Source organism: Mus musculus, chromosome 11 (genome assembly GCF_000001635.26).
Source record: "Mus musculus strain C57BL/6J chromosome 11, GRCm38.p6 C57BL/6J".
Lineage (NCBI taxonomy): Eukaryota > Metazoa > Chordata > Mammalia > Rodentia > Muridae > Mus > Mus musculus.
Window position 1 is genome coordinate 113,873,306 of NC_000077.6, and position 26,995 is coordinate 113,900,300.

Sequence of the window (26,995 nt, forward strand, 5' to 3'; positions counted from 1 at the left end):
TGGAGTTGGCGTTGGTGTGGCTAGCTCTCTATCTGTAGAATGGGGGCAAGTGTAGTGGCTCTGGGTGGTTATGAATGTCTGTCATGAAGAATGTCCCCAACGGGGCGGGGACACAATGGTAACTGCACACATAGCCCTTGGGAGAGCCTGGGGGCTGGCCTAAGTTATTTGCTGAGCATCATGGGAGTAGAGTTCTGGTTTGCTCTCACATTCCTCCCCAGCACCTAGTGGTTTCTAAGGACGGACCTCCCTAAGTAGAGTGGGGGCACTCAGAATTTTCTAGAAAAAGGTTCTCCATGGGTATGCAAGTGTGGGAAACCCAGGCAGGGTCTTGGCTGCAGGATTTCTCAGGCTTTGAACACACATCCTGGCCAAGTTTCCCGCCTTTGTGACAAGACTGAGCTCTGTGAAGCATGCTCTCACAGACAGTGCTACGGGGGCTAGGCTGCCCTGAAATCCTCAGAGGACCTTGGGACCACAGTCTAATTCCATCATGGCACTTTACTTGACTTTTTCTCTGTAGATTACCCAGGCAGGGCAGGCTGGGGTCAGTACTCTCCCTGAATGTCTTATGGTATGGTGTGTGCCAGGTCATACCCACTTTATAGATGAGTAGACTGAGGTGCATTGTGGGGCAGGGATCTGGGCCTTTGGGGGAGCTGGCTTCAGTCATCACTGCTACTGGCCATTTGGGTGACTGGGGCACACTGCCCGCCCTCTGTGTGCTGTAAGCTCTTGACACTTAGGTCATGTTGGGGAAGAAGCTCTCACCACACAGCTCTCTTAGGAGGGGGTTTAGGGACGATCTAACAGTCTGCTCTGTGAGGGACTGAAGGGATGCAATTGCAGCTACAAAGTCCATGTTGTACTAACTCCATTCCCCATCTTCCATACACAACTCCCTTCCATGCACCTCACATACAGAAGGGGTCTTCTCTGAGGGAACATCTTCCCCTCTCTGGATGACTTTGTGTTAGAAACAGAGAGAGTCCCCCTCTGGCCCCATAGCCTGGGCTAAATCTGCTGTCCATTGGCCCACCACGGCTGGCACTTTCCTCTCGCACATACAAGACCTCTCGCACATACATGAACAAGAAACTCCGTTGAGCTTGCTTGGAGCTTGGTGCCCTGGATTTGCAGTGTCCACCCATCCCTCCTCCCCAGCTCTTCACAGATCCTCCTCGGACCAGGCAGCTAGACTTTGCTCAAAGAGGACAGTGCTCCCGGCTACAGCTCTGGTAAGGGATCAGTCAGAGACGCGCCACCTACCTGGCGTTGGCCACACACTCCATGGTCACCTCCGAGGTCCCAGCCACGACACTGGTATTCTTGGGTGGGATGATGATGGTTGGTGCAATGGGGTCAGCGGGTCCCCCAACATCTGAGAAGAGGTGACGTGTTAGGAGGGCGGAGCCAGAAATCCCATCTCTGCCTGCCTATGTGGCACAAGGAGACCTTATTCCTTAAGGCACAGAGTAGGTAGCTGTATGGGAAGTTCCCACAGCTGCTCCGTGGACAGATCTGGGATGTTTTTTTCTTCCTCTGCTCAGGAGTTGAAGTGTCAGGGGACCTCTAGGGGGTCCTTGGCTCTCAAAGGCCTCCTCCTGACTCCTCCCACACGCAAGCCAACCACGCCTCTCCCACACGCAAGCCAGCCACGCCCCTCCACTCACTGCCATCCCGTTCCATTACCTTCAAAACCCTTTCTCTCGCCTAAGTTTACCTCGATGATCTACTTCATCCTTGCCCCCACGCCAGACCACACACTCTCTCTACAATGAATAGTCACTGTTGGGAAAACATGGTCCTCCAACCGAAACAGCTGCCATGTTCCCCAGTTCAGCTGCACCTGCTGGGTGTACGACACGGTTGGAATCAAGTCCGTGGACATCTGAGGTTCAGGGAAGGGGCAGGGAGAGTCACTGGACTGAGATCCTGGCTGGTCCTCCTTGCCATCTTTTGCAATTAAGCAAATTTCAGGAGGCCTCAGGGTCAGGGTCTTTGGCGGTGGGTAGCATCTACAGGCTTGGGAAAATTAACCGAAAGAGGCTACGAGGTATAGGAAAACCCCCATCCATGTTGGGCGAAGGCTTTCCAATATGGCTGCTTCGGGGTCCCCAAGCTCCCGTTCAGAACCCTCCCATGCTCTATGAATAGGTCTAGCACACTCATTGGTTTCCCGGTGTCGGGGTTTGAGTGAGAAATGTCCCCCATAGGTTTGAACGCTTGGATCTCAGTGGGCAGTGCTGCTTGGGGGAAGGTCATGGAACTTTTAGGGGGTGTGGCCTCCCTCGCCTTTCAGTTTGTTCTGCTTCATGTTTGAGTTTAAAAGATGTGATGATCTTTCGGCTCTCTGCTCCAGCTGCCTGCCGTTTAGATTCTCCCTCTGAACCCATCTGCCCAAAGTGTTGGCCTGGAGCAATGAGAAGCACCTAACACATCTGGGGATGGGGTGGGAGGGAACTTTGGTGGAATTGTACTTTGGCCTTATAATGAGGGGGGAGACTTTGACATCTCTTCAGGGAGGGAATTCTCCCAGGAGTCCCCTCCCCTGGCTCTGGTCCGCCCGGCAGCCGTGGATGTGGCTTTATTTAGAAATAGGGTCTTTGTAGACATAACTGGCTCAGCTGAGATCGCACTGCAGTGGGGGCAGGCGCTCTATCCAATGGGAACGGCATCCTTCTGCATAGGGGCCAGGGACTCCAGTACAAGACCCACAGGGGAGAAGCTGAGCAAAGACAGAGGTGGAGACTAGAGCCGAGAAGGGAGTGCAGAGGATGTCAGCTTTGAGGAATGGAAGAGGCTGTGGAGACCTTCTAGAGCCTCCCGAGGGGGAATGAGGACCTCAAGACCCCTTGATACCAGATTTTATCTCCAGACCTATGAAAGAGTCCATTCTTACGACAGGCCTCCCTGTGGTGGCATGCTGTTACGCTGACCGAAAGGGGCCAGCCCAGGTGTTGCCATGGAGGCCCAGAAGGTGCTGGCTCTGGCCTGGATTGTGTCTCCTGGTGGCTCATATTCTGGGGCCGTAACGTTGATATGATGGCATTGGAGGTGAGAGTGTAGAAGCTGAGGAGACTTGGCTAGGCCTGTGGGGTATGGCCCCCACCATGGGACTAGCACCTTCAGCCTCTTTCTCTTGTTCACTTCCTGTCCCCTTCCCCTCTCTCTGTATCTCTTGGCTCTTTGTTCTTTATCTCTCTATCATCTTTCTCTCTTGTATTACCTTTCTTTCTTTTTTTTTAAAGTTCTTTTTTTTTTTTTAAAGATTTATTTATTTATTATATGTAAGTACACTGTAGCTGTCTTCAGACACTCCAGAAGAGGGAGTCAGATATCTTTACGGATGGTTGTGAGCCACCATGTGGTTGCTGGGATTTGAACTCCGGACCTTCCGAAGAGCAGTCGGGTGCTCTTACCTGCTGAGCCATCTCACCAGCCCCTTGTATTACCTTTCCTTCCCCCAATCCCTCCCTGTCTCCCTCTCTCTCCTTACTTCTCTTTCTCCACCTCTCCTTCTCCCCGATCCCCCCACTTCCTCTCCTCTTCAGCCACACAAGGACACAGACAGTGAGCAGGTAATTGTGTCCCAGTCAGGAGCCATACCCTTGCCAGCCCTGCCTTGCGACTCTCTGACCTTAAGTCTCCAACTCAGAACCCGTGACGGCGTCAATAAATGCAGTTTAAGGCTGGACATACGGCTTTGTTACAAGCCTCTGAGCTGATGTTTCGTCCTGGCGGCCACCATGTCTCAAGCAGGGAACAGCCACATGGTGGTTGGTAGGTGTGTGCACACGCCCTCCCGTGACTGAAGAACCATGGTGCAGTCATCATTATTGCCCACCTCCAGGGATACAGGATGAAACGAAAGAGGGCTTTTGCGTACGGGCTTATGAAATAAAAGGCAAAGAAGCAACACCCTTGCTGTGGACAGGGTAGTTTCATGGCCTTTCTGAGTACTCTAGGCTCTTTCAGAGGTGCCTGGCTCCTCTTGCTGGACCAGCATCGGCCCAGCACCGCCTCTAGTCTCATCATCCACTCTGCACCTCTTCCGGGCTCTTAAAATACACCCAGAGAGAACTTTTTTCTAGTGTGACTACAAATCTCTCTAGTTGGCTTCCTTCCAGGGCTCCTTAGAGAGAGCCCACTGTGACAGCTTGCACAGGTGTAGGTGACAGTGTGGGGGTGATGATCCTCTGTGGGCCAAGTACCCTCGCAGCCACTGTGAGCCGCTCTGGCTGGCCCCAGGCAGGTTTCCTGGCTGAGCTCTAGGCCTCGTTAGAAACAGCTGAGGAAGAATAGGGATAAAATGTAAAAATAAAGGAAAATGAACGGGCAAGAAGGCGGTATAAAGCAGAGTAATTGCAACAATATAAAGTCTCATGTAGGTGCCATAAAGTGCGATCGGATTGAAAGCTGCTGATATAGCTGAATCCATAAACGTGTGCTCTAAGTTGTTTATTACATGCCTGCGCGCAGGTACCATGGCCCAGATTAATGGGCCACGCCGAGGAGACAGACTGTTAGAGTCTGAGCCGGTGCTGCTGGCCTGATAAACAGACAGCCCGGAGGAAGGCAATGGGGACAGCTATGGGGAGGTGGAGATTAAATAAGGAGGGGCTGTTAGTGTGACACTGGGACTCCCCCCTGGAGCATGTGGTCAGGTCCAGGCAGCAGCCTACAGAAGCCATGGTGGCTGAGGACCTTTGGTATAGGGGAAGAGGATAGGCCTGGGGCTTAGGGAAGCCTGGGCCTTAGGCTTGCTCCGTCCCAGGTGTTCTGGGGCTGATCTAGACAGGTGACTGTATTCTGCTCAGTCTCTCTGTTTTCTCAGGAACAAATACGGACTAAGAATTGTTACTTGGAGCTGGGGACATAGCTCACTGGGTTCAGTGTTTGCCTAGTACGCAGGAAGCTCTGGGTTCAATTCCCAACTTGGTACCTGGGAGAGGCAGCAGTGGTAGGCAGGGGTATGATGGTGGGCATGGTGGCTCGGAGTTAATTCTAGCACCTGGGAGGCAGAGGCAGGTGGATCTCTGTGAGTTCAAAGTCAGCCTGGTCTACATTATATGTTCCAGGCTAGCCAGGGTTACACACTGAGACCTTCAATATAACAATGGGACACGGTGGTACATTATCATCCCAGGGTACACAAAGCAGAGGCAGGAAGATCAGGAGCTTAAGGCGATCCTCAGCTTTTTATTGAGTTCAAGATCAGCTGGAGCTATAGGAGACCCTCTCAGAAAAAAAAAAATCACCACCAGAGCTAGGCCAGGTGCTGCAAACCTGTTGTCATTGATACCTGGGAGGCCGAAGCAAGAAGGTAGAGACTTCAAGGCTAGCCTGTGTAACCTAGCAAGACTCTATCTTGAATAAAAAGCAGCAGCTAGGGAACACAGATCAGGTATGGCTCCCTTACTTAGGATTTGTGGGTTTTGGGTTTGATTCCTAGTACTGAAAAATCAAATCATTGCACTTGACTGCGCAGTGTGGATTTAGGCTCCTCCTCAACACATCTTACTTGGTGGATATCAGGAATGAAGGATTCCCAACAAAGAAAGATGATAGGATCTGTCCTCCTGGGAAGGAAAGTCTCATTGGTGACTTAAAGATGCTGAGGGTTGGAAGGAGGCTGGAGTGGGGTGGCTCAGCTGGTCTAGCGTGAGTGTAGATAGTAGGTAGGTAGGTGCACGTAGTAGGTGCTCAGTGAAGGGTGGTACTTCTGGCAACAGCTTATCCATGTTGAGGAGAACTGTCCCTACCATCTCACAGCTGAGTGTCAGACCCTGGGGTTACTGAGAAGTGGGAGTTGTAGGGTCTCAGGGGTTCTTCCCTGAGGGAGATACCCATGCCCAGCCCTTGGGGGATAAGGCAGAGCCTTTAGCTGCTGGAGATGGGAGTAGGGCTTCGTGAAGCCCTAAGCTTGAGAGGTATTGAGAGACGAGAAAGAGAGGTGATCAATAACAGAACTATGTGTGCGAGGGTGTAGACACCACAGCAGTGGTCCTCAGAGATAAGGGCAGGGGCAGAGTTCATGATCTTGGCTTGTTCTCCCTTTCCAAACGTCCCCTTTCTACCTGCAGGAGGAAGGGGTTTGTGGTTCTAGTGCATTACCCAGCAGAACCCACGCGTGCCCTTAGCTCATTCTTAGCACATTGCTAACAGGAGGTCAGAGGTACCTTATGGTAGGAAGCCCAGTTTCTATCCCTGCTGTGGGGTGAAGCAGATTGACTGGGGGGAGTCAGGTTGGATTTGGTGGCTGAGGATATATGAGTCCAGCTAGGGCAAGAGGACAAAGACAATGGAGCACAGTGATGGCTTAGGGGTGGAGGAAGGGGACAGAAGTGGCATGATGGTTGTGAGACTGGACGCCTAGAGATGGGGCTCTTTTAGAGAGTAGTGGGGAGCCCCAGGGAAAACTGGTTTTCAAAGGGAGATGCGTTTGGATTTTGTCAGATTGAATGTTTGAGATGGTGCTAGATATGTGTCTAGATGGATGCCTAGGTGGGTGTTTAGATGGGTGCCTAGATGGGTGTCTAGGTGGGTATCTAGATGGATGTCTAGATGAATGTCAACATGGGTGTCTACATGTGTGTCTAGATGAGTGTCTAGATGGATGTCTAAGTGGGTGTCTAGATGGGTATCTAGATGAGTGTCTAGATGGGTGTCTAGGTGGGTTTCTAGATGGGTGTCTATATGGTACCTAGGTAGGTGTCTAGATGGATATCTGATGGGTGTTTAGATGAATGTCTAGATGGATGTCTACATGTCTGTCTAGATGAGTGTCTAGAAGGGTGTCTAGATGGGTGTATAGAAGGGTATCTAGATGGGTGTCTAGGTGGGTGCATATATGGGTACCTATGTAGGTGTCTAGATGGATATCTGATGGGTGTTTGGATGAATGTTTAGATGGTTGTCTACATGGGTGTCTAGATGGATGTCAACATGGGTGTCTAGATGTGTGTCTAAGTGGCTACCTAGATAAATATCTAGGTGGGTGCCTAGATGAGTGTCTAGGTGGGTGTCTAGATGTGTGTCTAGGTGGGTGTTTAGGTGGGTACCTAGATGGGTGACTAGAAGGATATCTAGAAGGATGTTTGAGATGGTGATAGACAGATGCCTAGATGGCTGGAGACATTAGGAGGTACCAGGCTTGGGACCTCCTGGTATGGACTTGGCATCGATTCACGACATTCGGGAGTGAAGGATGAAGGCTGAGACCCGGATGCTGAGCTTTCTCACCTCTGGAACAGGAAGTGGTGGTAGAGGAGGACCCATGAAGAGTGCAGAATGTAGACCATGGGATTCTATAGCTCAGGAGACAGGGCCAGGCAGGGATGAGGGGTGGGGTGTCCGGGTGATGGTGCAGGGGGTGGGATGCAGGATAGGAATGGGTTAGGAGAAGCAACTAAGCTGGGGTGACTCTGACAGAGCCATGAAGGGAGGCATCTGTGACCTTCTTTGGATAGCAGCTCAGGAGGGACGTCTGTTTTCCTTCTGATGTGTGAAGCCACAGTGGTGCCTGTGGTTCAGGCTTCATGGTTAATGAGCATGGGTCCCAGGCCTGACTTTGCCGGTATTAAGCAAAACCCACTGGAAAGTGGACGTTATTACTTCTTTGGCTGATCCCCTCAGTTTTTGTCACCTATGAAATGTGGATCATGGGAACCAGTAAGATGGTTTAGCAGTGAAAGACACTTGACACCAGGGTCGAGGACCTGAATTTGATCCCCAGGACCCACGTGGTGGAAGGAGAGAAATGGCTCCTTTAAACTGTCTCTTACTCCCAAATGTGTGCTGAGGAATGTATGCGCCCCTCCTGCCCCCAATAAACGCAATACAAAGTCTGGATAATGACAGCCTAACCATCTGCCAGCGAGGACAGCTGTAGAGATGGCCCCAGTAACCATCAGAATGCGGAGAGCCTTAGGCACCAAGGAAGCAGGCAATCCGTAGGTGGCCGATAACAAAGGTGATGCCAGAAGCCACCAGGTATGGTGTGACTTACCTTGGTAGGACATGCCTGGTTGACATGGGTTGGGTAGCCTAGACTTTGAGGCCTGGATACCCTGAGGCTGGAGAAATGTTCTCCCCAAGGTAGGGGATGAGCAGTGTTCATCCATCAGGTCTTTTTCAGAAAAGAGCTAAAGGTCCTTTGATGCCCACTGGCTTCTGCAGCCAGGTGAGTTGTGCTGCATCTGTGGCCAGGTTGTGGTGAGAGATAGCCCAGGGACCAAAATGCAGGTGCGTGCTGCACTCAGTTCATGTTCTAGATAATGGCTTAAGGACAAACCTCAAAAACTCAAAGCACAGAATCCAAGGCTTTAGCTTTGGGGCTCTATGGGAACCCACCTCTTGCTTATGGGGTTCCTGACACCAGTTGGGGTGGGGTAGGCAAGACCTGGCACATGGGAGGGGCTGTTGTGTTGAGGTTTATTAGGCTCTCACAACCATGGCTAGGAAGGCAAATCAACAAGGTGGCTCTTGAGTGTACGGACCATGATGCTCCCTGTAGTACTAGGATGCTGTGGTGAGCAAAACATCAACAGTCAAGCTGTGACCCCCTAGGCAAGCCTAGACAGGGAGGGCTTCTTTCTGAGAACTGCTAGTTAGAAACAGGGCACAGACAGAGCTTTCCACATGGAAGCCAAGTTGGAACGAGCATTCTAAAACTACTTCTGTCAGATGAACATCAAGGGACAGTCCCCTCTGGGTTCCTCCTCCTAGCATGGCTTCAGACACTGTCATATAGTGGAGCGAGTGACTCACTAGGCCCCAGGAGCTGCAACTGAGCATCAAAGGGCCATTAGCTCTTTCCTGAAAAGTTCCGATGGAGGGACATCTGCTCATCCCCAGCCCAGGGATACCAGTTCTCCAGCCTGGGGGTATCCAGACCCCAAGGTCCAGACCACCCACCATGGCCCTCAAGCCACGCGCGTATGCCCACCAAGCTCCTGAAATGTGGCTTGTATCCATTTGACTTAATGAGATTTAATTTTAGCTAATTTACATTTAATTAAAAACGGATTCCCCAATCTAGTTATTAGACCACTTTTGAGTAGAAGTGGAACGACTTGGACGTAAGACTCTATACCTTTATGGCTGTAAATCTGATGAAATCTAAATACGGATCACGTATTTTAGATGAAGATTTAGCATTCAAATTGAGATGCGCTTCAAGTGTAAGACACGCAGAGATTTCAGACTTAGCACGCAGCAAAAAAAAAAAAAATCTGATGTAAAATATCCTGCTAATATATTCTATATTGATGGCATGCTAAAAGGATATTTTGGATACTTCGGGTTAAATAGAACACATTAATAAAATGAATTCTGCTTATTCCTTTTTTACCTCGTGAAGAATGAGGTAAGCTTCAACGTGGTGGTGCATGCCTGCAGTCCCAGCTCTTGAAAGGTGGAGGGAGGTGGGTAGGGAGTTCAAAGTTATCCCCAGCTACACAGGAAATTCAAGGGCTATGCGAGATTCCGTCTCAAAAAACCCAAAAAACCAAACCAGAAAAACAAAGACACATCCAAATGAATAAAACACCTAAATAATATAAATGAATACAAATGGGACCATTGGAAAATTTTAAGATGGTATGTGGGGCTCATGTTAATTCTGTATTATGTTTCCATGTAATAGTACAGGTCTGATCCCTCTGTGTGTGTGTGTGTGTGTGTGTGTGTGTGTGCGTCCATTAGACAGATGTGGACTTTCAGGGTTTTGATGCTAGGTACAATTTTGGGGTTGCCAGCTTGGTTCTTTCCTTCTCCGTTTCCAATGAGCAGGACTCCCCCAAGGGATGCTGAGAAGCTGCTGAGGTGGAGGGAGGGGGGAGTCTGGTGGGGAAAGGAGGGAGGGGAAGGAGGAGGAGGGTGTGGCTTCAAGCCATGTAGCAGGGAAACTGAGCTGCTGGTGGGCGAAGTGGCACTTGCTCTCACAAACTGGCTGGCAGGCGGGCTGGTGGTGGTGGGGCATGTCAGCGCAGTGGATCGTGGGAGGGAGATTAACTAAAAATCAGCTGCTGAGGGCGTAGGCACGGAGGAGACTGGCAGCTGGGTGGGTCTGGGTAAAGGTAGATGGGGGAGAGAGAGGGGCTCGGGTGGCCTCACTTGGGCTGGCTGGAAGGCTGGGGTGGCTTGAAGTTGAATAGGAAGTGACATCATGGGCTGCCTCGATTCCTAAGAGGAGGAGCTGCAGGCTGGAGGCCGAACACAGAGGAGGGCTCCCTGACCATGGATCTGGGGTAAACTGAGGCACTCAAGAAGATTCTCTCAATATAACTTGGACAACTCACTCTGTGAGTTTGTCTGCCATCTGCCAGTGTGTGTGTGTGTGTGTGTATGTGTATGTGTGTCTGTCCCTCTTTTCCTCTTTGTCTCTCTCTGGGATAGGATCTCATTATGTAGACAAGGACAGCCTGGTCTACATAGTGAGAGGTCCTCTTGCCTCTGCCTTCAGAGTCTCCAGTATGTCAGGCTACCTTCACACTTGCTACCTAGCCAAGGATGACCTTAAACTTCCGATCCTCCTGCCTCTGCCTCCTAAGTGCTGGGATGACATGCTTTTTGCCACTACATCCAGTTTTACGTGGTGCTGGGGATAGAAACCAGGACTTGTGTGTGATAGGCATTTAACCAACTGAGCTACACACCAAGTTTGACACTAACTCTTAAAAAAGATATCTGGGTCCCAAGAGACTCTGAGTAGTCTCATCGCCGAGAAATCACCCCGCTGGCTAACAAAATTCCTCACTCCTGTATATGCAGCCCTGGCTTAGATCAACGTCAGAGGTGACATCCGTGATATTCACTGGTTGGTATCCAGAGTGGATTCTCTTCCCTAGCTTCAGATTTCTTCCCAAGAAGATGGGACGCCAGCTTGGAGGAAGGAATCAATGGGGTGTCCAGAAAGGAGTCCTGTTGGGGCTCAGAAGGCCTAGGGAGGAGACAGCAAGGGCTGGGAATGTCCTAGATACTGGCAGTCAGAAGCTAGGCTAAGAGAAGGCAGAGATACTCAACTTGCCACTGATGGATGCGTATGGGTGTGGCATAGATGATGAATGAGATCTGCGTTGGGAGTGGGGGTCGTAGAGATGTGGAGTGCTTGAACATCTGGCTCCCCTAGCTCCTAAGGTGCTCAGCTGCTTCAGAAAATGGAGGTCTTGTTCCTAGACTTGGACTTGGTCTCTTGGCTTAGGAGACACTTTGGCCATCTATCCATTCCACCTTCTCTAGCCTGAGGTTAGGTCCTGAGGGTGAGGCCAGTCTGGTGGGCAGAACCAGACCAGGGGTGACAGCCCTGCTCTAGTCTCAACTGAAGGAGGAGTGTCTCTGTGCCACAGGACCCTGGCACAGGGTAATGCTGGGCTGAGCTCTTGTGCCTATGTCTCACAGGGAGCCATGCAGCTGAAGGTGGGCAGAGGTAGAAATTTGGGGAAGAGCCCGTTGACAGAAACACTGACTCCAGGCAGAAACAGCACTTTTATGTGCCAGCTGGGCAGACTGTTAGTGTACTTCTTTTAAAATTGAGCTTCCGATCTCCCCCGGTGCTATCTCCATCTGCACCTGAGCCTCGGGTGGCTGGCATCCACACATGTGAGCACACATTCCTTCACGTGCCTCTACCTTCCACCAGTCTCCAGTGGACATGTTTGTGGTTATAATAAGCCTAGTTTTTCCTGGAGCTGTGTCTGCCACGGAAGTACCTTCCATTACCCCACTTCCCTCTGCCTGTGACATTCACTGGCTTCCCCAACCTTGTCCCCCTACTCAGGCTGTGGCTCCTCCTCCTCTGGAGACAGCTCCACCCCTCCATCCCCAGCCCTACCTCCCCTACCACTCCATCTTCCCAACAGCCCCCTGGAGCCCCATTCCTGAGATTTAATGACCCGCTGGTTTCTGCTCAGTGATGGTCCCTGGCCCTGCGCTTACTTACTCTCCACGGCAAGAGTGATGGGCTGGCTGGTCTTGTTGTCTCCGTTCTTGTCATTAACCGCCTGCACGTAGTAGCGGCCAGCATCGGGAGCCACCGTCGACAGGATGACCAGGGTGTTCTCCAGGGTGATGGCTCTGAGGAGAGACAAAAAGATTTCTTTTGGACAGGCGCCCAAAGGTCTTGCAGGCAGACTGTGTGACTGTGGGATCTGAGGTAGGTGGTTTGATTATACTCGCTCCTGTAGCTGGGAAGAAGAGAGCTGCCTCCAAGAGTGCCTCCAGCTCTATTCCAGTGTTTGCTAAGAATTTGGGGTGCAACCTGTTAAGTCCCAATTGTCCTTTCCATCCCTGAAGCTGAGGCTTCCTCAGAGCACACTCTTGGGTCAGGTTGGGGGTATTTTTTTTTTTGGACCCTCTTGGAATTCTGTTCCTGTCCATGTCATAGCCTTGATGGTTCTATGAGGTCAGGTCACCTTTGCTGAGGTCGCCTCTGTCAGAAGTTCACAGAGTGAATGAGTGATTGACAATGAACGAAGAGTGACAAGAATGATTTCAGAAATGAAGTCCAGAATCAGTGCGCATGCGTGTGCGTGCGTGCGCATGTGCTTGTGCATGTCTGTGGTGCATGTGCGTGCGTGCGTGCGTGCGTACGTGTGTCTAGGCCAGAGGTCAACCCTTGTTTGTTGACACATGGTCGATCACTGGCCCGGAACTTACTGGTTCAGGTAGACTAGCCTGCCAGTGAACCCCAAATATCAGTACACCCCAAGTCTCCCCACCTCTGGGCATACAAATATAACTGGGGATCAAGTTTAGATCCTTGTGTTTGCAAGGCAAGCACTTTATTTTATTTATATGAGTACAGTGAGTACACTGTTGCTGACTTCAGACACATCAGAAGAGGGCATCGGATCCCATTACAGATGGTTGTGAGCCACCAAGTGGTTGCTGGGAATTGAACTCAGGACCTCTGGAAGAGCATCCCTGAGCCATCCCTCCAACTCTGGAGGGCACTTTATATATGAAGCCATCTCTCTAGCCCTGGGATTGGCTGCTTCGTAAACCAGTTTAAGCAGACTCAAAGGCCTTGGTGAGTCTGGCCTGAAGCTGACTTCTGAGGGCCACGCCCCTCTGGTGTCCTCACTGGGAATCAGTTTCCCTTTCCCCTGTGAACTGGGCTGGGCCATTTGTTCCAGGCTGCTTCCCTTCCCCACCCCTCATCCCAAGATCAGCAGGCAGGAAACCCGAGGGCTGGGGTCCCCCTTATATGGGTGTGAAGTGGCTCTGGCGTGCTGCCCACACCGGCTCTGCCCAGCCTCTCTTACCCATTCTCCTGATGACAAACAAAACCATTAGTTTGCCAAGTCTGTCTCTGGATTGTAATGCGATGTGCCCGAGACAGCTGTTAAACATCCTTAATGTTAGTTTAACAAGGACAAATCCAGTTGAATTCTCTTCAAATTTTCCCATTAGGTGAATGTTACAGAGTTTTAAACAGGCTCTCAGATAAACATCCTCACTAATGTCTCTCTGGCCCAGCTCTCTCCTCGGCTGGCTGTGCTGGCCCCACCCCTTTGCTCTTGAATTTGGGGCTTTTCAGGCCGAGGGTCCTCACACCATCAGGGAGAGTTCTGGGCAGTTGGGTGGCAAGCTCTCTGGCCCCCAATGCGTAGGGACCCTAGTGATGTCCTATTTTCTCGTGGAGAGTTCTTTTTATCTTTAGCTAATGAGAAGATGGGAATAAGATCATAGCCAAGCTAGTATAGTGTGTGTGCACGCACAAGAATATGCATGTATGTTTATATGGATCTGTGTACATGTGTTGTGTGTGTAGTCTTTTTTTTTTTTTTTTTTGATTTTTCGAGACAGGGTTTCTCTGTATAGCCCTGGCTGTCCTGGAACTCACTTTGTAGATCAGGCTGGCCTCGAACTCAGAAATCCACCTGCCTCTGCCTCCCAAGTGCTGGGATTAAAGGCGTGCACCACCACCGCCCAGTGTGTGTGTGTGTGTGTGTGTGTGTGTGTGTGTGTGTGTAGTCGTAAAGATCATCTTGGGTGTCATTCCTTAGGTACCCACTTTGAGACAGGGTCTCTTACTTGTCTGGAACTCACTAAGTAGGCTAGGCTGGCTGTGTAGGGGCTGGGACCCTAGGGATCTTCCTTTCTCTGCCTCCCTAGTACTGGGATAACAAGTGGGAGCCCCCATGCTGTGTGCTAGGAAGGTATCCACATCTGCTTTCAGGCTTGCAAGCACTTTACCAATTTATCCATCTCCCTAGCCCCCTAGTCCTCACCTGGCAAGTCTGGTTTAGGAATGGAGGGACTTTCAGGGCACTGTGGTCATGTAAATCCCCATGCTAAAATATGTTGAACACCAGATGTGAGGTTGGGAAGGTGGCCACCTTTCCATCTGAAGGACCCCTTGTCTCACCTAGGGCCCTTGTCCTTAGATGTGGATTGTGGAGCAGAAAATTGTGAGTTGGGAGAAGGGTCTGGGTTGTGTAGGGTGGTGTGGCTGGGGTTGAGCTCTGGTGTGCGGCTCTGGCCTCTGAGGATCATGTGCTTCCTCCGTGCTATCTGGGCCCTGTCCCTTTGTGTTGTGGGAAATATTAAAAAATGAACCAGCATGCTCTTGCCCTAGGGCAGGCAACTCTCAGCCTCGGCTGCCTGGCTGGCCATGTGCTGTCGAGCAATGGCCAACCTGTTTTATCTCGTGGAGATTCTCTGGCTCTGCACTCCACTGTCTCTCCACCCAGCTCGATAGGTTCCCACTGTCGAGTTGTTACCACGCCAGCCCCATGCTTCAAATACCCCATGGCCTTTGTGGTGCACCTCTGGCAAACCTCAGCTTTGCCGCTGTACCTTTCTCTCTTGAACCCAGACGAGCCGATGTGTGAAGGAAAACGCAACACAAACTTAGTTCAGAAACAGTGGTAACTCAATCTCTGGGCACAACAACTAAAACCTAATCTTGTAAGCCTTATGAAAATCCAATTCCCCTGGTGGCGAATCCTTGTAGATTCACCATGATACTGGGAAACTCTAGCAGCTACATCTTACCCCTCTGCTGTTCCCATTCCAAACAGGGCCTAACTCTCTCCTGTTTCCTCTCTTCCTCTGTCCAGCCCGGAAGTCCCTCCTACTCGCCCAGTGATTGGCTCCTTTATTCATTAGGAGATTGGTTCGCAAGAACAGCACCAGGCCCACCCACAATACCTTTGTACTTGAAAAAGTGGAAGATAATATTTGTTAAGACTCCTCCCAGCCTCACGGTTGTCTTTGCCACTTGGTCCCTGGCAGCAAAATAGCCCACTGCCAGTCCTCACCCTCAGCCCTCTCCCAGCACATCCTGGCTTCAGGATGGAGGGACTCTCATGTCACTGGGCTCTTGTAGATCCAGCTCCCCAATTCACTGTACTATAGAGGCAGGTCTCACAGAGTTCCCAGGGGACCCACTGTCTGGTCACCCACCTGTTCTATACCAGAGAAAGAACCCACCCCAACTCTTCCCTCCTTGACCGGGAAAGCCCCCGACTCCCATTCTTGGCTTCAGCCATCCTTTGTGTGTGATATGACTGAGCATCTTCTCTGTTTGTTCCTGGGGGTTTGGATGGCTCATTTTGTGAGCAGACTAATAGAGGAGGGGGTAATTCATGAGTGAAGGATTTTAGGAATGGGTTGAAGTTTTCCTAGAGTAAGATTTATACTCTTTTTTTTTTTTTGTCCTTATAGGGAGTTTTCTAGATGTGCACGGTGTTTGACGCATGACTGTAGTGGTGGTTTTGCTAAGCTAATAACAGGCAGGTGACCGAATAATGCACAGGGGACGGCGACTGATCATATGTGGTTCTCAACCGGCAGCAGTGACCCTTCATGATTTCTGGACAGCTGATTGCCACAGCGATGGAAGAGCACCACAGACAAGGTGTAGTAGAGGCCAGGACCTCTGCTCAGTGGGCATCCTTTGAGGTCCCAGATGCATGCCCCCAAGAGAACAAGTCTGACTGTAGATGACCATGTGGAAGGCTGAGTGCTATGGCCTGGGTGTTGCTTTGAATGTCTTCCCCAGTGTTAATGAGTTGAAATAAATCTGATTCCCATTATGAGGTGGGAAAGAGGTGAGGGCCTTCCTGACCTTGGCATTTAAAGGTGGGACTGTAGGGGCTGACTAAGGTTGGATGAGGTCATTAGGGCAGATCCTCATGATTCACACACACACACACACACACACACACACACACCTGTGTATGCACACACTTACCCCTTTACTATATTTCTAGTCATATGATGCCCTGTACCACCTCATGACTCTGACAGCAAGGTCATGACCAACTAAGGGCCCTTGAACTTGGACCCCCCCCCCCCACACACACACACAGAGCCAGAAGCCAAAACACAGCTCCCTTCCTTTATAACGCAGTCAGACTGTAGGTTGGTGCGGTTAACAATGGAAAGTGGACTAAGACACTGTGAAAACCTGTCTGAAGAAGAGCCTTAAGCTCTTCTCCTGGAGGAGGCTGCGGCTGCTGGGCAACGAGGTGCAGCCCTGCATCTTCCTTATCTGGGGTGGAGGTGGGCTGTGTGGACACCTCTAATCTCGGATCACGGGAGTGCCTGTATCATCCGTGAGTAGTTCCTCCCCTCTGTTGGAGCAGGGTGACTTTGGGGACCCATTTTGGTGACGGCAGAGCTCTAGTGACCTAGGTTTCAAGTGACTGTGCATAGAAGCCATCTTCCTGTCCTTTGCTCTAGGTCAGAACTTGGATGGGTAAAACCTTCCTTCTATGGGTTCAGCTCACTGACATGTGGTCTCCTGGTTACTGTGGCTGGCATTGTCCATCCCAGCACCCTAGCCTAGAAGCTACAGAGCCTGAGAGCCACAGGGTATGGAAAGTCACAGGGCATGGGAGTGGCATGAAAGGCAGAGAGGCTTTTTAACTTGTCTTTTTTACCTTGATTCTGTCAGGAGGGCTCCCCAGCCCTGTGCATGTTGACTGTCCCTTTTTAGGTAACCCGTGAAGGATGCAATGCTTCATTTCCAGGATGCCCATGGCATCCATCCTGCTACACCATATATGTGCTCACAATGGGAGAAGCTGGGAAGAGGAACTCTGAGTGGGGCATCAATAGCAAGGCCCACCAATAGCCCTCTTAGGAGGGGCTGGGTCCTCTCCTCTTCTTCCTGTTCACCATGATTGGTGGGCCCTAGCTCTGCCTCTAACGTGTTGCTCTCTCATTCAGCACCCCTCTTTCTCAGCCCCGAGAGCAATGGATTCATAATTTAATTAAGGAGAGAGTAAGTCGTCCTAGAGTGTGCCCAGAGCTCCCAGTGTGTGACTCTGTTAGGAATCATGTCCCCTTTCAACAGCAGGCTTGGGGCCAATCTGCATCCTGCCCAGTGGTGAGAGGCACTCTGTAGATAGCGGAGTCTTTCATACTGTGCACAGCCTGCCAGTTAATATCACTTATCAGATATTGAGCACCGGCACACAGACACAGGGGACTGGCTTCCAGGGAGCCTCCCTGCTCACCTATGAATATTAATTCACCGTAATTACCAAAATGAAACCACTCCAGTGCTTCATCACAAATTTGGTGGACATGTTTATGAAAGTGGGCAGGAGTAGTCACGGAGAGAGAGTACACACACACACACACACACACACACACACACACACACCTGTGCAGGCCAAGGTTGTTCTAGCCTGTTGACTTGAGAAGCAGATAGTGTGGAGGATGGGAAAGTGACCATAGGAGAGAGCCGGAAGCAAAGGATTCATCTACCTCTGCAAATGTGCCAGCATGCCCACTTTCACAGTCAGGGCAGACAGTACTAGTCAAACCATGATGTTCGATTTGCTTCCAGCTCTGAGTTCTAGGCAGCCAGGCCAATTGATTTGCCCACAGGATGAATACACCTGGGGTCCAAGAGCTACACTCAGAAATGGAGTTAAAATGGGATTGTGACTCACTGACATGTCCCAGTTCCTGTGTGATGGCAGAGCATATCCCTTCCACAATGTGATGTCAATATCTGCATGATGGGTGATCCATTCAACTGGCTTTATTGAGTTTTAGGTTTAAGGGGAGAGGGCACACTTTGACACCTGTTTACTTGCAGCACACTCTACCCTTTCGCTTGCTGGGTACCCTTGCCTCACGCTGCCTGCTGGCCTTCTTTCTGTTCATGAAGAAACCGATGGCCTAGTGGTGTGGACACAGAGAGCCTTCTGTCTGAGTTTTGCATGTCATGGTTTCTGCCAGTGGGATGTGAGTGGGGGGTTAATATGTGTGTATTTCCCTTCTTGCTCTTCTAAAATATCCAGAGAATAGTCTGGGGCTGTCTGGCTAGAGGGTGAACCTGTGGAACATGGCCGAATGACCTACCACCAAGCAAAAGGCCATCCCAGGACAGTAGATGAGCGATAACCCCAGACAGAGGAGCCCAACCATGAGAAGCCCCTTGCCGGTGCACCAAGCTAAACCACCAATCCTCACACTCCTAAGAAAACAGCAAATGTTCCTTAGTGATCTATCAAGATGGTTTGTTACACAGCTACATTGTGGTGAAAGATGGCTGAGACACATTGAGGATGGTTTTCTTTTCCTTTGCTTCTTTGTTTTTTCAACACAGCTTCTCACTGTGTATCCCTGGCTGTCCTGGAACTCACTCTATAGACCAGGCTGGCCTCCAATTCAGAGATCTGCCTGCCCCAACCTCCCAAGTGCTGGGATTAAAGGCTTGTGCCGTGAAGCCCAGCTCCGAGGATGGTTTTCAATTCTGGCTGTACAGTGGACTCAAACGGGGGAGCTTTAAAAATTTCTGACAGCCAAAGAGCATCCCATTTAAATGGAATCAGAGTGCCTTAGGCAAGAACCTGAGGAATGGTTCATTTCAAAGCTCCCACGGGGGCCAGATTGAGAATGGCTGTGTCAGGATCAGCTCTATGAAACACAGTCGCTTCCTTGTGTCTGTGTGCTTGCCTGCACATATGTTTCACAGAAGGCCCGGATTATCTCCACTCGGCAGCTAGGAGGGATCTGCAAAAGTAGTTAAACCTCAGGTTTATAGTTGCTGTGGGATAAAGTCAGCTGCCTCAGGGGGCTGCTGGGAGGGTTGAGCAGTGAGCAACGAAGTTGGGATAGGGAAGAGATCAAGACAGAAAGCCTCTTTCCTCGCAGGCTGCAGCAGGAAACCTGTGTGTGTGTGTGTGTGTGTGTGTGTGTGTGTGTGTGTGTGTGTACTTAGCACAGTCCCGAGAACTTAACTCCATCCTACAGCCTCTGTAGTTGCTATATTACTGTACTATCATTGTTGTGCTTCGATTGTGAGGCTTGATGCTTCCAAAGGCAAACCTGTCCCCATCTCCCTCCACTCCCTATAGACTAGGGTGGAGGGGCCGCAGAGCTCCGTGTAGTCTGCACAAGTTACATGTTGTAGCCAGGAGGGGCAGGTTGGGAGAAGATAGCCTTTCTCCAGTGAAGGGAGTAGAGCAGTTGAGAGGGAAGCCTGGGCTAGCGCTGGACATTGGGCAGCTCAGGAGGAGAGCATGGTATCTGCTGAGGCCTGCTGAGGGCGTGTGTGTGTGTGTGTGTGTGTGTGTGTGTGTGTGTGTGTGTGTGAATGTGTGTGTGTGTATGTGAAAGGTATTGGCTTCACTGCTAAGCACACACAGTTGAGGCCAGGGGAAGACAGAAGGGTCTTTGTGTACGCTGAAAGAGTTGTGTGTGTCTCCTCTAGCCTTCCCCTGGCCACAGCAACTCCTTGCTGTCTAAACACACACAGAGCAAGCCCAGTCATACCCGCCAAACATAAACACCTGCACACACCCACCCCATCATGGCCCGAGTCCTGGGCCTGTTACTATGACAACAGTGCCTTTGCATGGGCATGTTTGGGTGTCTTAAATCCTCTGGGAGCAGACTTATTCTCAGGTTGAGTGTGGAGGCAACGCCCTGGTTCTTGCACGCATATTCCAAGCAAACCCCTCATAAACCAAACTTCTCTCACCACTCAGGGGAGCGCCCAGCTGGCTGTGTAACAGAACCACTGAGAAGTTTCTGTAGGAAGGGCCCTCCTTTGCATTTAGAGACTCCATCTGGCCCCAGACCTCCTCCCCCAGGACCAGCTCCACCCCACCCCCAGTCTAGCCAGAGTAGGGCCTTCCTTACATGCGGCTGCTGGGTGGGATCTTGCGTCCGTCACGGAACCAGGTCACCTGTGGCCGGGGGAAGCTGGAAATGCGAGGTGCTCTGATGACAGCAGCTTCTCCATGGTTCACACTTTGGCGCTTCTCGCCTTCCTCAAAGCTCCCCATGTCTGTAGGGAGGGGAGGTGCAGAGGTCAGAAGGGCAATCCATCCTCAGGGACTGGCCGGCAGAGAAAGAATATTTTCAAGAGGATGATCATGAAGAAAGAAAGGCCCCCCTTTCTTGGAGTGTCCCACATCCCATCAAGGTGTTTCCAGCCTGTGCCCTCCCCTGGCTGCATGCATCCTAGGATAGCTATGAATACAGTCTGACATCATAGATGATACAGTCTCTCACAGGGCATGATATTGAACACTTCTGCTAGCAGCCTGTGTGATGTGTCCCGCTTTGACATTTAGGTTTTGTGTAATTTGGACCCATGTATCCTTGACACAATTGATTTAGCCAACAGCCACGAGAGGCTTATCATTATTTCACACATTTTACAATGGGAAAAACCTGCTCAGACTGGCTCAGCTAAGTTAATTAACCTGGGTAAGGTCATATCACTAGCAAGGAACAGAGTTAGGATTTGAACTCAGACCCTGAGCTCTGGAACTAGGTCGCCCTTTCCCCTTCCCCACCCTCTGGAACTAATTCAGTATTGCAGGGGATTAGGCTGTGGAGTCTTGGGACTGGACCTCTGTGTCCTTAGGCAGAGAGGAGGGTCACATCAACACCTGCTTCTCTGAACATAAACACTCCACAGAGAAGTGGAGACATTGCTCCTGGCCCTGCTCTTCTGTGAGTCAGGAAGAAAACAGAGAAGGCAGAAATTGCAGGGGCGTGTCTTCTGGTCCCATGCCTGCCTGCCCGCTGGGCTGGAGTGAAGGGACTGGCTCCCACAGCAGCGTCTTTGAGTGGGCTTTGGGAGGGAGTAACTGGGCTTCCTTCACCTTGACAATGTATGTGTATCATTGAGACTCCAAGTGCGATGCATGAAGTACCCAGGGTGCCTTGAGACACGCAGAGGGAAGCTCTGAACTTGCCTGATCGGTGACAAGCATCTGTGGTCACCGGTGACAGTGCTTGACTGTGTATCGGGAGTACCAGAGTTTAAAACTGCTGTTGGGATCCGGACCCCCAAAGCTTCCCATTTCTTTGGTATGGCGTGTTGATGGTGATATCCCAGTTAGTACCTGAGCCAGCCTCTAATCTATTACTATGACACGCTTAGACCTAGGCTTACCAGACCACCATCCCTATATGTAGTGGAAGTTCACACTATGGCTTCCAGGGCCTTAGTTGCTACTTCAACCAGGGTCCCCTTCCTAACCACAAAGACACATGTCCTACTGAGGCAGAAACTGTCATGGCCTCTTCTTTCTGTCCATGATCAACCTGGCCCTCCGAGTCACTCAGGGTCCCCTTTAGGACCTCTTCTTCTTCTAGAGGTGAAGCTGGAGTGGGTTGGATTCTGGCCCCAGTATATATCTTTTTAGTGTCTCAGGCATGAGCCAAGTTTGAGGACTGCTGTACTGGCTGAAGGCAGCCCTGGGCTCCTCTACCCCATCACAGGCAGACTCACTGGCGATTTGGTGAGCCACCAGGATACTCCCTACTTCCCACTTTCCCAGGTCATGGGAGACCTTGTGGAACACGCCTAGGCCTCTGAGTCCTGATTCTGTTGCTTGCAGATGCTGCAGTATACCTAGATGTAAGGCTGTTGATGTTCATGTGCATTTTCTCCAGCCCGGACTTGACCTTCTTAGACACCCTGATCCAGTGGTGGCTCATCTAACCGTGACTGATGTCTCGTTTCCAGCTCCAACTCTTCCTTGGGTGTCAAGGCTCTATTCCCAACAGTCTGCTGGGGGTGAGCTGGGGTGGGTATGGGTTGGACATGGGATGGTCAAGGGGGGGTGGGGGGGGAGATGGGGGATAGGGAGACCTTGCTATCTGCTCAACAAGCTCTCCTTTTTGTCCTGTTGATTGTCTTGTATCTGTCCCTTTGCCCCAATCACTTGAGCTTAAATCCTTGGAGTTATTGCTGTTCCCTTCCCTATCTCCCACAAAGGCCTCAGCTCCTTCCTTTGGGTGTTGCTTCATGGACCAAGGCGCACCCCACCCCTACATTAGCCCATTCCTTGAGCTGCTGACTCTCAGTCTACATCACCCAACCCCCACCCCATACACTGTCTTGGCGTGTGTGTGTGTGTGTGTGTGTGTGTGTGTGTGTGTTTGCCTTACTTAGAGCCTATGCAGTCTCCTTATTGCCTCCAGGAAACTCTAGGCCCTCTTTGCTTGTATTCAGGGTCGTCCCTAACCAGACCACAAGCAGCCTTGCTTGCTTCAATGCCTGTATCTCGATGCCTTGGATGACTTATGCCCTACTTCCCACGACTAGGCTTTGCTTTTGCTAGGTACCTGCCTAGAAACCACCGGATGAGCCATAGCTCACCACTGTACCTTGGATCTCCAGCATCCTGCATAAAGGAACCAACTTGGTGTTTTAAAAGAAAAGAGCTGCTGACAACATCCTCATCTGAACTTTAGCAGGCACTGTATACATTTGGAGACTTCAAAGGTTCAAATCCTAGCCCTATATGTCCCCAAGTCTTTGAGCCTTGACCTTGTGGAACTGTAATTTTCCCTCTCCTGTAAAATCGAAACACAAGTGTGCCTTCCTCACGCGCTGCACTGAGGAAGTGAGACGGTGTGTATATGCCAGATTGCATCTTCCCAAAGGTGCCTGAATCAATATTTATCCCCCTTCCCACATGCTCTTGTTATAGTGTGACTCATACTTCTCCCACGTATCCCTTGAGTCTTGAGGGCTTGAGACTTCTCTATCAATAGAACATGCTGGGAGCAATGCTCTGTGGTTTTAAAGGTGAAGTTATTCAAAGGAGATGCCATCTACCTGGCTCTACTTGACAGATACCTGCCCTTAGAATCCAGCCACCATGTCATGAGGAAGCTCAACTGGGTGTGCACTGGAACACCTTGCTGGAGGAGAACCGAGGCTCCCAGGTGCTCGCCACCACCGCCAGATTCCTGGATGGAACCTTTGACTTCACCTGCAGCCTTTGTGTCTACCACGGAGATCTCAGTTGCCACCAGGCAGGACCGGCTGCACCTTGTCCCCATTGTGCTCTGTCCAGACTCCAGACTCACTGACCGCATGAGCATTAAAATATTGCTCTGCACTGTGGTGTCTCAGGGTCATTTGTTATGCCGCCATGGATACGGGAAGAGTGTATAAAACTGCCAAATAAGTATATCTAACATTTTCAGCATTAAAACGCTGGAATCCTGTATATTTTTCATGATTTAGTGTAAACATTACCTCCTCAACAAAGATTATCCCAAACCAGCCAAATAGAACAAGAACCATGCATTTACCCTACGCTGGGTTTCTTTCCGGACAGACTGTGCATGCATTATCTCATTTGAGCCTCCAATAATGTGACAGGCTAGATTTTAATAAATACGAGTTTTTAGTTGTTTATTAATTTCTATTATTTTTATGTGATAAAAAGATCACATCAATAAATCAGGCTGATTTAAGTTCTTATAATAATTTTTCTCTATTTAAAAAAAAACTTTTCACAGAACTCAGAAGATAGATTTAAACAATTTAGAGCAATTTCATGATAATGGTGTTTCCTTCTCTCCACTCTCTCTTGTTTTATTGGCTCCATTTGGTCTTCGAGGAAATGAAGGTTCATGGAGATGAAGCGGCTGATCCAACATTAAGCAGTCAGGGTCTAGCACAGTGCCACTTCCCTCTACACATCCCCCCTGCTCGGCTTCGATCCACAGTCGCCACAGAAACCCGAGCTCTTTCCTACCTCCTCCTAGGTGGCCAGCATGGCCAGGCATCTGGAGACTGTTGTATTCAGAAGCAATTGTCTACCAGCTGGCTATGTCCTTGCTCTGCCTGGAACCACCAGCTCCTGATGGAGCCCTACTGTGTGTCAGGAGGGCTCTGTGGAGGTGCTGATGAAAGTGAGAGCCCATACTGCTCTTACAGGACACCGGGATGCAGCTCCCAGCATCCAGATGTTGATGCCACAACAATCTGTAAGTGCAGTTCCCAAGGATCTCGAGCCCTCTCCTAGTCTCTGCATTCACAGGGTATCATAGACTCACATGGGCGCACACACACTCATACAATTAAAAAAAAACATTTTAAAGAAAAAGAAAGACCCGTTACCGAGCTGATTATTGAGCTTACAATCCTGCCCAGCAGACAAATTCACAAGCATGTGTTTAGTAGCATCTACAACAACTGCTGGGAAGGAAAGGACAGAGTTCTCTGAGACGTGCTAGTAAAACCTTCCTCAGACTGGTGTGTGTGGAAGGCATAAATAAGGGTCAGGTATAGTTAGGTGTGTGTGCATGTGTGTATGTGTGTGCACTGTGAATGTGTGTGTACACATGTGTATATGGATGTATGTGCGTGTGTGCATGTGTGCTCATGTATATGTATGTGTATTGTGTATATGCATATGCACGTATGTGCATGCACGTGCACGTGTGTGCACATGTGTAGTTGTGTATATGTGTGTGCACATGTGTGCTCATGTGTGTATGTGTGTTGTAAGGAAAAAAGTGATAGGGCAGGACAGATGGAGAGGGTATAGGCAGCAAGCCAAAGGTCAGCAGGGCGAGGTCCCTGCATAGATGAGAGATGGAGAGAGCTGCATGGGTGAATGGATGGATGAGGACAGGATTGATAGTGGAGTGGGGAGATGAAAAGAAAGAAAAAGATGGAGGGATGGATTATTGAATTATATATATGCTTATGTTCCCATGTACATGTGCTGTTTGTATGTATGAAGAGATGGATTGTATGTGCTATGTGTGGTTGTTTTATGTATAGGTGGATAGTTGTGTATGTGGAAGAATGTATATATGTAGAATATTTTAAATATATATATGGTTTGTGTGTGTGTGTGTGTGAGATGGCCTGCATAGTTGGATATGTTTCACATGTGTGTGGATGACTGTGAGTGAGCACTCATATATGTTTACAGTAGGCTAGATGGAGGAAGGCTGGGCTGGGCTAGCCTTGGTCCCCTCTGCACAGACCCCTACCCTCTACATTACAGAGTTCCCACCTCACTGTGACTCCCAGGCCCCAGGCATCTGTCACAGGAGCTCTAGGATCTGCTCAGAGAGCCCTGGCCTAAGCAGGCAGCACCCACTGTATAAGTCTGCCCTTTTCAGTGCTGGGCACACAGCTGGGATGTGCTGAACTGACCAGGGGGAGGTACTGAGGAGGCCAGCCTGCAGGAGCTGGGCTGAGGAAGGGAGGACGGGCTGGGTCCAGGTCCCCTGAGGACCTCATTGCTAACTCTCTAAATGCTGTTAATCCATCTACCCGCCCACCACGTTATGCCCTGCAGGGCTTATCCAGCCTTCCAGATAAGCTCCCCCAGAGCAGAGGGCTGTGGCCTGAGGCACAGCGGGATGTGGCCTGGAGCTTACTCTTGATGTCTTTGTTAGAGCTTAAAAGGGCCTGGAAGGTAAGAAGTCTACTGCAGACAGAGTACCTCTCTACACTTACTTACCTATAAATCGTGAGATGGATCGTGCATACGAATGTGAATATAATTATATTTATAATTTGAAGAACATAGTCAACACCCATGTCTGTACCACAGCATCTAGCACAAAAGTCATGGCCCTGTTGGTACTCAGTTCCCCTCCCCTCACAGCCTCCCTAACCTGTTCTGCCCTCTTCAGGGCTAACCTCTCTTTGGAATGCTGGGCCACCTACCTATGTCTTCACAAATAGTGTTACTCAGCTTTTCATGGCTAATTCAACCTAATTTTAAACAGTCACTCCTGTGATTACTCTGTAGTTTCTTGTGATTTTGGGGGGGGGGGTAATGTGGTTTTGTGACATCACTTCCTGAAATCCTGGCTTTGAGTTCAATCATCTTTATAGCTGCCTGGAATTGGGTCACATGGTACTGATGCTGTGCACAGCCCTTCACAGCCCTGCCAGGACACAGGGTCTGGGGAGACCTCTAGGGCCTCATTCCAAAGATGCCAACTGGAAGGCTGTGCCACCCACCACTTTCCAAAATCTCACCAATTTACCAGTTATATAGGTGTATCCCCCTCACATGTAGTCTGGTTGGACTCTGGGTTTTGACAGTTGGGTGCACATGGCCAAGTATCTCCTTGTGGTTTTCTGCATTTATTATGAAAACAACATTCCCCTCCTACCAGATCCTATCTCAGCCCTGCCTCAGCCACCAGCGACTTCCAGTTCATTCTGAGCACAGCTTAGCGTGCCATAGTCTATCCCAAAGGTCCCACATCCCTAGTCTTTCCTCTGATGCTCTCTGCTGCCCTCACTTTCCTCCAGCCACCCCGGCCTCAGACCCTCGAGTATACCACAGGGCCTTTACCTTGCTGTTCCCTGGCTTGGGCTGTTCTTCCCTTCTATGTGGCCCACCCACCTTCTTAGTTCTATATCCTTAGTGGCCATTCTCTATTACTGTCCCTCCCCAGTTCCTCTCACATGGCTCCATTTTTCTTGTAATACATTGCATTCATTCATGCCATATATAATTATAATGTGACATGATACAATATTATATTATATACTATGATAAAATATTGTAAACTATGACACAATGTTATATTATATACTATGATACAATGTTATATACTACCATAGTGTTATATACTATGATACAGTGTTATATACTACGATACAGTGTTTTTTATATAGGATGATACATTGTTATATTATGACATGTTATATTATATACTATGATACAATGTTATATTATATTAACAGACTGCTTGCTTTCCTGGAGAATAGGACCTTGCTTATGTT

At 49.9% G+C, this 26,995-nt stretch overlaps 1 protein-coding gene across 4 annotated transcripts in view; it reads right to left on the reverse strand.

Annotated features, from left to right (window-relative positions):
- The window catches only part of Sdk2 (sidekick cell adhesion molecule 2), a 290,656-nt gene that overhangs the window by 96,932 nt on the left and 166,729 nt on the right, over positions 1–26,995 (reverse strand). For 2 of the 4 annotated variants that reach the window (XM_006533253.4, NM_172800.3), the window contains exons 4-6: positions 20,116–20,263; positions 11,945–12,078; positions 1,270–1,381 (exon numbers count right to left, since the gene is read on the reverse strand). In XM_006533253.4, coding sequence (XP_006533316.1) covers positions 1,270–1,381; positions 11,945–12,078; positions 20,116–20,263 — 394 coding nt within the window. Of the gene's footprint in view, positions 1–1,269; positions 1,382–11,944; positions 12,079–12,262; positions 12,776–15,003; positions 15,053–20,115; positions 20,264–26,995 lie in introns of those variants that run through there. The other 2 variants (XM_006533255.3, XM_006533254.4) reach the window with 2 other exon arrangements.